Source organism: Vulpes vulpes, chromosome 4, assembly GCF_048418805.1.
Source record: "Vulpes vulpes isolate BD-2025 chromosome 4, VulVul3, whole genome shotgun sequence".
Classification (NCBI taxonomy): Eukaryota; Metazoa; Chordata; class Mammalia; order Carnivora; family Canidae; genus Vulpes; species Vulpes vulpes.
The window spans coordinates 42,847,954-42,859,964 of NC_132783.1; the positions used below are offsets into that span (position 1 = coordinate 42,847,954).

The window sequence follows — 12,011 nt, forward strand, 5'->3', positions numbered from 1 at the left end:
AAGACAGGATCTGGAGCAATGCTAAATCCTCCATACAGGTTCATTGGCAGTACTCTCCTGCTGCCAGTTGAACAAGATCAGCTGGGAGATGCATCCTGAGGTGCTGTATTCCGTTTTCTGACAGATGGTTAGAAGATTCTTAGATTTAACTGAAACCTATTTCTCTAGAAATCTAATTCTCTTTAAAGCATTTAGTAGAAGGAAAAATGGGGACAATCTACATGATGTAAAGACACAAATCACTTGCTTATCAATTGCTGAGGTCTAGAAATTCTAGGTCTGCAAGAGACTTTACTGTAACAATGTCAAAAAATCTGCAGTGATACTACTTTCCACAGAAAATATCAAGTATATGGGCTTAATATTAACTCAGTGCCAACAGTATCTTGAAGTTAGCAACTTAGAACCATTGCAGGCTGCATACAGCTCAGGGCTTGATACAGAGTGCAACCTTGAAGGTGAAAGGGTGTTTTATATGATTGCATACAGATATCACCAGTTGTCAAAGTACCTCTCACCGGGGTACCCTTGTGTACTTGGAGCTCGAAAGTATCAACCACATGAAATGAGAGCAAAACATGGGCACAGTGTTTACTATGCCTGTGCCAACTTCTCCAAAGCTTTAGCTAAACTTCTCTCTCTCTCATTTACTACTGTTGCTTAAACCTTATTTTAACGTTGTATCGATGAGGATTACAACTTAGAGCTAAAACTGGTAAAGAATTCATAACCTGTTCTTTCCTGTTGACTAGCAAAAATATATTTAATATTCTCTATGTGAAATTGTAATGTTAGAAAAATTCACAGCATTTCACTGGACTTGAGCTGATTGCAAGGATCAGCTTTTGGCCCAGACTCTCTGGATGTTAGTATTTAGATGTGGCACTTTAGGTGAGAATTACAAAATGGCAAAGTGTTAAACCTAGATAGCCATTCCCTTCTTGAAGAATTTGAAACTGTATCATGATACTTTGTATTTTTCGGGTGCTAAATATTTTATCTGATCATATATATTATCATGGATATTAATCACATATCTTATTTTATTTGATCTTCATACTTTGAAAATAACAGAACAGGTCATAGTTATTCTGATTTTATGAGTTTAGAAAGTAAAGTTCAAATAAGGAGAAATATTTGTCTAAGTTCACACAGTTACTATGTGACAGAGCCAATGTAATTTCCGTTCTTATCTATTTTAAAGACTTTGACAATTTTATTTAATTTTGTTTTTAAAAAGATTTTATTTATTTACTCATGAGAGACACAGAGAGAGAGGCAGAGACTTAGGCAGAGGGAGAAGCAGGTTCCCTGCAGGGAGCCTGTTGCGGGACTCCATCCCAGGACCCTAGGATCTCTATCTGAGCCAAAGGCAGATGGTCAACCACTGAGCCACCCACATACCCCAAGACTTTGACAATTTTAAAATAGAGCTTAGCCTCTAAAGTGACATACTATCTTTCTCTTAAATTCCAACATGTACCCCTTCAGACTGTTCATATGTAGTTAGTTACATTTTTAGCATCCTGAGAAGTTATGTGTGTTGTGTTTGTGAGGTTTTTTATTTTTATTTTTCTTTGCCTGTTCTTTTTCTGTCATTCCTGTCTTTCTCCATCTTGTCCTTCCTTTCTCTATTTCCTTTCCTTAGATTTTTTTCTTCAACCAACATTATTGAACACCAACCATGTGCCAGGTATGGTACAAAGCACTATAAAAGAAAAAAAGAGATCTTTGCCTTCATCCTTTGCATCATTTCCTTTTATTGACTTCACCCAAAATTCTACATTTGGATAATGAGCTAGTCCAAAGTTTACTAATACAGTATTAAAAAGAGAAACATATAACACACACACACACACACACACATTAGCACACACATAATCATAAAATTGGCTCATATTATTTTCTGGATATATCTGGTATAGTCTCTTTCCTTCGTGTAAGTAAGACACTATCATCCAAATTCTATGTAGGACTTGTAGCAGTGTAACAAGGTGCCATGAAGGATGCATGTGCAAGGGGGAGGAGCAGGCAAGGACTACATATGTGCATAAGAGGATTATATATAGTAGCACAAATGTTTGTGTCTTGATAATACAAAATCATTAGCTCACAGCTTGAAGGAAATTATACACACACACACACACACACACACACTTGCTGTTTGTGTTTACAAATGACAAAATATTGCAGGTTGCTTGGAATTCAGTCATTACATAGAACTTATTGAGAATTTACCTGTGAGAGACCCTTTATGAAGTGCAGAGTTTAAACATTACATTTCTCAAGAAACCCAGACTGAAGAACATCATTTTAACAAAATGACCTAAAAATAAAGCCTTGAAATCTGCCTCCATAAATGGCTTGAACACCTACCTTGTGCACAGTCATATGAACTATAGAGTAAAAGTGAGTTATAAGTGTAGTCTTTGCTTACCAAGTATAGTGATCCTCATGAATTAATAAATTTTCCTCAACTTACATCATTAGTAATAATAACAGAAAGAATCTTTTAAAAGGGGAATACATCAGGCAAGTACAGGACAGTGAGGGAAAAACAAAAAGGAGATAAGTGTTAGAAGTCAGGTCTCAATATGGAAGGAATCATAGAGATTATGTTTATAGATGCTATAATATATACTACAAAAACTATACATATATGTCTTCAAAAAATCCTAAAAGAAAATTACACCTTAAAAAAGTAATCTCTATGGGAAAACACAGAGTTTTAAAAATGTATAGCATCTCTCCCAGAATAAAAAAAATTAAAAAATTTAAAAAAAAAACCTTCCATGCAATGTACAGCATAATCTTAAAATATTGGCAAAGGACATTTTGAGTATATAGGTTATATCTCAAGAATTATATCCATCAAGCCATCATGTCTCCATGTGGTGGTAGGACTTTTCCAAAAGAACACGCTGATGCTAGTTTTCTTGCTAAGGTATCTATAGTCTACAGGTGGCAGAACTAAAAGGAAAAAAAAGAAATCCTGGGTCTATTATGCTTTTTTTCTTCTATTTCTGGATGGTTTATAATGATTCTGGAGTGCCGCCATTTGCTTTCTTCTCATCCTTGTTTCTTTTCTGTCCCTCTGTCCCATCTTTTGAAGATGAGAGTGAATGGTCAATTAGAGTTAAGGAGATGAAAAATGTTATTAGAATTAATTATTTCCATTCTTTTGACCTCTCCCCTCCTATACTGAAAATAGCTGTAGTAGTATTGAAAAAGCCTGAGGTATGTTGGGAGCATTACATTACTAATGTAAAGGCTTTCAGAAAAGAAGCTTTGTATTCCTTTTGAAATCCACTTGAAATGTGTTGAGCCCATGGTATGGTGAGCCACTTAATGCCTCTTGCTAACAATATGTTGATAACTTCTCTTAAATTAGAAGCTCTGTTTGGATGTTTTCATTTTTTTCACTAATGCCGTGTCATCATCCTGCCTGGTGATGGCATTGTAAAGAAGATGTTGAGAAATGTTACCAAGTTCTTATTAGAAATACTTTTTTCTTGTGTCTCATCAAAATCTCAAATTTTAAAGTAGGGGAGACCTCTTTAATTTACATATTTGAATACGGTCTAGCATTTTAGTCATGATGTGATAGAGGAATGGAATTCTGTTCCTTGGGCTTCACTATATTCGGGGCACCTAGTTGTGTCATTAAAATAATAGAGGTCCAGTGGCCCTTCCCTATTTTCAAGTAGGAGCTGTCCCGTGATTGCTGATTTTATATCTTATACATGGCATGTCCTACATATTTATATAGCGTTCTACAGATGCAATAAAATGATTAGACCAAGTAATTACATAACTTTAAGACCCTAATTTTGACATCTGAGAAAAAACTAGCAATTAGGCCTTCAGATTAATACTGATTAGTATTGTTTCCGTTATATAATTTTTTTTCTGGCTATTCTTCACAAGTGCATGTACAACGGAAGAACATATTTTTTCTATGCTGTTTGGTCTGCTCATAATTTGGTTAATAATGTAAGGTCCGTATATATATCATAATCCCTCTCCAGGTCTCTGATGGAATTGTTAAATGACAGGAGGTCATGTATAATTGCCACTGGAATAATGGGATTTCTTGATGGTAGACTTTGTTCTTTCTCTGTTTCTCAGACAAGGTCTCAGGAGTTGGTCTTGAGTGATTCTTGAAGTACAACCATTTGTATTATTTATACTACACTGGAGATAAATGTCTTTCAAGTACTTCAGAGAACAGCACACTGTTAGGGCTCTTGTTGAGTTTTGTAATCCCAGTGACAGTTAGAGGCAGGTGGCAGGGGCGGATGTGGGAGGTGGAAGATGAAATGTTAACTGTGAATTTCGTGACTATAGATATATGGGACTGTTTTGGTTTAAAGGGGTTTTTTTTTCCATGTATTTTGTGATATATATTTGTTATACAAAAACATAAAAATTCACGAGTACCTCATTAATGTGAGGTTATTTGGGAAGTATTTTTGCATGAATACTTTATGTTGCTGAAGAAAAAAGAATACATATTGGTATATTTGCATTTTTAAGTTAGAGTTATTCTTTTTTTTAACCTATAGAAAAGTAGAAAAAAAATGTTCTATAAATAGTCTGTAGAATTACTGAGAATATTAATCAATAATTGTATTAATGATGAGGTCTTTATTCCACAAGTTTGTTATCAATTAGATCTAAAAGTGGTCATATAACTTTTCTAGATAAATCCATGAAGTTAGATGAGGTAACTGAGACCTCAAGACAGTAAGAGATGTCAGGTTTTGCAAGTTTTTAATGAGAGAACCGATCTAGCAGTCAGGGCTCCTGGCCTTCCATTCCAGTGCTCTTTTTTACAAAGAATAAATGTGGGAAGGAGAATCTGTGTCCAAAACTTGGCAGACACTGAATGATCTATGCACTTAGGGTGAGAATATCATGGAATTCTAGAAAGATCAGGGACTTTAGATTTAGGCCAGAACTGAATTTAACTGCCTCTCAAGTCTGACCTTGGGTGAATAACCTCTCTGCTTATTTTCAAGATGCAAATGATTAAGAACTACTTTTGAGGGATATTGTGAAGATTTGTGATTATGCTTTGTGAAAGACCAAATGTAGTGCCTGACATATAGCAGTTGCTTAGTAAATGTAGCCACTGTTAAAATGTATTATTTCTGGTGTTAATAAACAAAAAATGAAATCTGGAAAAAAAATTCTGCTTTGTCAGGCACTCCAATAAATTGTGTTGAGTCAATGTTGAATGAATAAGTGCTTTATCTCACCAGCTACAAAACAGAACTTCTATTTTATCTTGTTGAGCAAGCCATACCCTCAGTTGTAAATTTGCATCATATTTCATTTTTCTCAATTATGTATTTTGGCAAGAGCTAAAACTTCTTTAATTATGAATACGATGTTCAAGGTTAAATTAGTATAGCTAGGACTAGAATTCATCCATTTATAATTTACAGGAGACAGAAGGGAATGGTAGAAAGGGGATTCATTTGATGTCAGTAAAAGATGAATTAAATATGAATCAGTTGATCCAGTTACTGGTTGCATGATCTTGAACAAGTCACTTCATTTCTCAACCTCAGTTCCTTGGATTATAATATAAAGGCAGTTACACCTGCCTCTCAGATTTCTTTTTTTCTTTTTTTTTTTCTCTCAGATTTCTAGTAAGGATTAAATAACATATTTTATAGAGCCTCTCCCTTTCCTCCAGGGCACTGTTAGTTACAACACCTACTTTCCTTCCTCCTGCTGTATCAACCTAATGATACAAATAAAAATTGGGGGAAACTTAGAGGAGAAATTAGTCTTCAAAGAGACAATATAGAACCTTAAAGATCCTTTTGAAGCTATAACGATACACTCCTGCTATGAGTGTATCCATATCCAAAGTACTATCCAAAAATAGTGAAGACCTTTTAAATGGAGCTGGTATTCAGGTAGTACTTAGCAAAGGTGGGAAATACTTCACCTTTTCCATCTGGTGGATCAGAAGTATAGGTATGGCAATTTGCCATGATTTTCTTTCATTTTGCATTGCCTTTAATTCATATATGAATGTATCCTTAGGCCATGTGTCATATGGCATAAATGATAACTTAAAGAAGAATGGGTGTACAGAAATATATGAAGTATTCGGTATTTTGTGGGGAGAAGAGAATAATTCCCTTCATATCAATGTTAACTGCACTGTCTGTGTTTCTTGCCCCCAAAGTGTGGTGGTTCTGTTCCCTGGAACCATGCTGTTGAGCCAGAAATATGATTCAAAGCAAAGACCATACTGTTCTCAAGTGTGATTTTAGTTAACTGCAAGCTGCTGAAAACATCAACATATTATTAGGCTGCAATATGATATATATAGTATCCAGATTACAGAAGAAACTGTATATCCTCCTCATAGTCTGCATTGATTAAACCCACCAAAAAGATTATATTCTTTCTGGGCCACACTTTCTCAGGGCCATTGCCAATGTGGCATGTATCCAGAATAAGGATGAGCAGTATGAAGACAAAACACTAAAAGCCATCTCATCTGAAGAAAAGCCAAAGGGATTAGGAAAAAATTTTCCTGAAAAATAATTGTAAGAGAAATGCCAAGATGTATCCTTAGCCTCTGTTATTTATTTAAAATTATTTAAAAATTATTTATTTAAAAGGTGGTTATTTATTTATTATATATTATTATTTATTTAAAATAAATAATCTGTTTAAAATTTATTATTATTATATATTATTATTTATTATATGTTATTTATTTATTTGGTTATGTGAAACACAAAGAAATATAAAACCTATTGTATGATATTTGTCCTTAAAGACATAGAAGTTAAACATAGACATATATACATTGAATGGCTATGCTCAAATTCGAACAATAAATGCAATATAGAGGTGTAAGTCAGGGGCTTTTGGAATTCAGAGGAAGGTTGAGATTATATCCACTAAAAGAAATAAGAAAATATTTCACTAAAGGGATAGAGTCTGGACAGGGCACATTATGATGGAAAAATTGGGATATTTAGAGGTTTCTAAGAAAATACTCCGGGGCGGGGAGCCTGGGTGGCTCAGTCAGTTAAGCATCCACAACTTAATCTCAGTTCAGGCCTTGATCTCAGGGTGGTGAGTTCAGGCCCTGCAGTGGGCTCTGCACTGGGCGTGGAGCCTATGAGCATACTTAAATATATATGTGTGTGTGTGTAAGAACAAACACAGTTATGAAAGCAATGCTATGTTAAAGGTATTAGTAAGCAAGAATTTAATGTAAAGACTCAAACCCAGTAAACTTTTGGTAGCTTTTTAAAAAATAGATTTTGAAGGGCTGTCTTTGATCTATTATCTGTAATCACATGCTACAATGTAAACAAGTGATGAAAGGATTGCTTTTTCTATGTTACAAAACCCTAAACAAAACAAGAAAAAAAAACGTTTAATATTATCTAGGATTTCTACACTACTTTCCACTAATATAATGCTAATCATGCCATGAGAAGGTAATAAAAGTTAAATCTTACCAGAGCTCGAGAAGGGATGATATGAGAGTATTGTTCTTCATATTAAAAAGGTTGTCATTTAGAATCAGAAATATACTTTTTCTGTATTTTTCCAGAAGGCAGAATTAGGATCAGTAAATGGTAAAGAAGTTTCAAACTCAACTTGAGAATTTCCCACAACTTAAAATTGTCTATCCATAGAACAGATGATGCCATTAAAACAGGTAGCTTTTCCTAAATTCAAAGTACTCACAGGGAGGCACCTGGCTGGCTCAGTTGGCAGAACATGCAACTCCTGATCTTGAGGTTTTAAGTTCAAGCCCCATGTTAGGTGTAGAGACTACTCAAAAATGAAATAAGAAAGAGGGATGCTTGGGTGGCTCAGTGGTTGAGCATCTGCCTTTGGCTCAGGTCGTGATCCTGTGAACCCGGGGCCTGGGGATTGAGTCCCGCATCTGGCTCCCCACAGGGAACCTGCTTCTCCGTCTACCTGTGTCTCTGCCTCTCTCTCTCTGTGTCTCTCATAAACAAATAAATAAAATCTTTAAAAAGAGAGAGAGAAAGGAAGGAAGGAAGGAAGGAAGGAAGGAAGGAAGGAAGGAAGGAAGGAGGAAGGAAGGAAGGAAGGAAGGAAGGAAGGAAGGAAGGAAGGAAGGAAGGAAGGGACTCACAGAGATCTTCAAAGTTGTATCAGGATTGTTAAAGGATGAATTTCTGAATCTCGTTAGAAGTGAGACTAGCAATGCTCTTAGGATCTCTACAATCATAACTTTCTATGTACTGTGTATCTAACCCATAGACACCATCCAAAGCAGAGTGAAAGGGGCAGATTCATTTTCCTAAGTTATGGATGGTGCATCCTTTTCAGAAGTCAATGGTGAAGTCAGATACCAGTATATTATTTTATGCAGGATTCAATCCAGACATTTTATTTTATTAAGTCAAGAATGCAGTCTGATTTAAACTGCTGTGTGTACAACTATTGTTGAGTTCTACTGGAAGATATGTGGGTTTTTTTTAAACATAGAAATAATTTCTGTTCAGATATTTGAGGAGATTATTAAATTGTCAAACTAATTTAGCTATACCACTTTTATGAGGGTCATTAGATGTTAAATAACATTAGAATGTTCTTGGCTGTGAGAGCAGCGTGACCAATTCTTGACAGACATTTGATTAACTATTTTATATAAATATTTGCCAAATTGTAATGCCACTTCATATTAGCATTCATATATTGTGCAGTTACATATTACACTGAATGTAGTTTAATTTCTAAGTAGTGTAGACATTTGTGACTGATGAAGCTACTTGCCTTGATATTTTGGAACTTAAGTCACAGAGTTGAATTTTCTTGATCAACTAAAGCCAGGTGGAGAAGGAGAAATCTGTGCACATGTACCTAATGTCCTTGTTTTTGTTGTTTTCAGCTGCAGTATTGAAGTATGAGAACAATGTCATGAATATCAGGCAATTCAACTGTTCTCCTCACCCATACTGGCTTCCAAATTTCATGGATGTTTTCACTTGGTCCCTGCCATTTGTTGGGGAAAAAGGTGTGTTGTGTTGGGGAATCCTGGGATGTTCTTAATGCAGTGGTACAAGAAGGAAGGGGAGGAGATGTGGAAACAAAGAAATACTTTGGCCTACCCAATAAAATTCACAAGTTGCAACATGAGAGAAGTGATTTGAAAGTGTGTCACTGTGTACCCTGTTAACAAAATGCAATGAGTGAACTAGAAGGAAACAAAAGCAATGAGAAACATTAGGTACATTCATATAATCTGATTGGGATAATACAACTCTTTTAAAAATAACAGATACATAGTTTTAACTGGCTTCAAGCTATAATAGCTACTTTTTCTCCTTACCCCTTGTATTAATTCAAAAATGCTATTTTATTTTACAAACTCCTTGTCAAATTAAAAGGTTAAGATGTTTATGCTTTTCTCACATTTCTGATGTTGATAATAATCATCGTATGATAGTGATTAATGGCTATAATAATTTGAAAGACAGTACATACAACAATAAAATAGTTCATTACAAATGAAGTGACCATTAATGTGTTACAAGGTTAGACAAACTTATATTTAAAAAGTTAACTATTAGCTTGTCCCAGTTTTTCAAAAGAATTGGCTTGTCTTTCCTTCCTTTCTTCTCCCTTTGTTTTGTTTTATATTTTGACCTAAACCTCAACAAAAAATTCAAGGAAAGGCCTGTACCTCTGAGTTTGAGTGTTTAGTTCAGGAGGCCAAATGGGGACATACCCGGTCATTCCTCAAGGATCATATCACACATCACCAGAGCAGGTAAATAGGTATCAGAATAAAGGTAAGAGTTTGCACACATTTCAGAATCCCCATAGGGGGGTTTTAGAGAAAAGCTACAAGTTTTCTTAAATATTTATTTATATCCATAAATGTGTGTAATGTATTAATTTAATATTTTTTTCCAATAATACTTGTGGGTTTTTTTTCTTTAAATGCCCTAAAATGATTCAGTCAGGAAGTTATGATTTATCAGTGAAGAAATCTTTCTTTTGGATACCAAAATGAGTCAAAAGTAAATTTTGATAGTCTCTATTAAGTGTTTGCTGCACTACCCCATGTCACCACATTCCTACCCTGATCAGAACTAGGCAGTTACTGTCCTTTGTTGGCTTCTCTAGAAACAGAAGCAATGTAATCCTGACCACTGCTAGGCACCCTAGGGATACCTTTTAGTTGGGTTGTTTCCATAAATGTTCAGGTTTTAAACATCTATTATAAAAGGATCTATTAATATATTTGAGTACATAATTCACTTTTGATAATTAAACTGAAGCTATGTATTAATGTTGGCCACACTGATGTTTTACTCTCTATTGTGTGTCTTCTCTAAAAGAACATTGATTTTTTAAAAGTAGCTCCTGAAGAAATTGTAGGCAAGTTTATTTTCACCTTTATGATAGAATCCAACCTAACTTTAGAAACTGGTAAATGTATGTAACATGCCCCTTAGCATAAAAGTGATGCAGTACTAATTTCCATGATATTTATATACAATCTTATTATAATCAATTTACTCAACAGAATTTCTTAGTAAACTTACCTAAGCTTCATTTTTAAAGCCTTTCTGAAAGTAAAATTTTATGTATATCAACTCATTTTTTTTAATTGTATCCTCAGAACTATTTCAAATATATTATTTCGGCAATCAACAATTTTTACTAAACACTAACCACATGCCTATAATTGTGTTGGGTTCTCTGGGGGATTAAAAAACTTAAAAAAGATATAGCATTCATTCAGCCCTTGCAAAACATAAAGTCACAATGTGGTTTAGATCTAGTAGTATCATTGTACAAACAAATAAAAATTCAAAAGTAGCCATTTCCTCCTTCATAGATGTATAGTATATTCACCACCACATATTTGATTTGTCCACTGTCTATTGACCTATAGGTAGTTAAATGCTACCATCTGATTTCATAGATATGAGCTAATACTTTTATAAACATAAAGTCTGTGTAGAATCACAAAGCCAGTTACCTTTTATGATCTGAATTTTATAGAAACTACTTTGCAGGAGATTCTATATACAATATAGGTAAGAAGTGTAATTGCTAAGCTTGCTCATTAGTAATTCCAGAGTAATAATTAAGATTGTAATAGAAATCTAGACATTTTTGTTTGTATTCTTTTCCTTTTTAGTGACTGAGATGCTGGTAAATGTCCTCAACATCTGTTCAGATGATGAACTAGGATCAGAAGAAGATGGATTTGATGGTAAGAGGCTTGAGCCTTTGTGCTAATGCTATTTGCCAGGTAATTACTTGGCATCTCATAGGTAACCCAAAGAATAAGTTTCTAAGATTAGAACTATATGTTAAATTATAACATATTATTGAGAATAGCAGATATTATATTTTCCATTTACTTTGAAGAAATACACACACACACACACACCATGAAAGAATTTTCCCATTACATTGAAAACACTGTTGAAGTAGTAAACTATTTTAATAACTATCTTTCAACAGCTCACAGTGCTAAGTGACTTTTTTGACTCCTTAATAGAAAACAAAAAATGTAATCCTGTAACAAACGTTATTACCATTTTCTAAGTAACTTCTAATCATGCCTTTAGTGATATTATTCCTGTTAGTTATTCATATTTTGATGTTTATGAAAAGGGGGATATTTACACATTTATATGTTGGTATTCATGTCAATACCAATATATTTTTCCTATCCGTAATAATAAGTAATGAATAAGCTACACAGCTTTCACTTTGTTGTTTAAGATATTGTTTGGTATTCAGTTGCCCTTGAAGAGTATGCTTACAAAAAAAAAAAAAAGAAGAGTATGCTTACTCTCCTAGAGATGAAGATTCATCAGGTAAAAGATGGAGAGAAAAAAATCACTGTGGATCTTATAGCAGCACCCCAAAATGAATGGAAACTAACCATAATATAGTTGGAGAAAGAGTGCAAGAGTAGATTGTACCTCTGTAAACGTGGAATAAGGACCTAATCTATGTAGGGC

At 34.3% G+C, this 12,011-nt stretch overlaps 1 protein-coding gene across 10 annotated transcripts in view; it reads left to right on the forward strand.

The window, feature by feature from the left end:
- PPP3CA (protein phosphatase 3 catalytic subunit alpha) overlaps positions 1 to 12,011 on the forward strand; it is a 309,334-nt gene that overhangs the window by 263,804 nt on the left and 33,519 nt on the right. For all 10 annotated transcript variants that reach the window (XM_072755567.1, XM_072755569.1, XM_025983828.2 and 7 more), the window contains 2 exons: positions 8,912 to 9,037; positions 11,177 to 11,251. In XM_072755567.1, the coding sequence (XP_072611668.1) occupies positions 8,912 to 9,037; positions 11,177 to 11,251 (201 nt within the window). The remainder of the gene's footprint in view (positions 1 to 8,911; positions 9,038 to 11,176; positions 11,252 to 12,011) is intronic.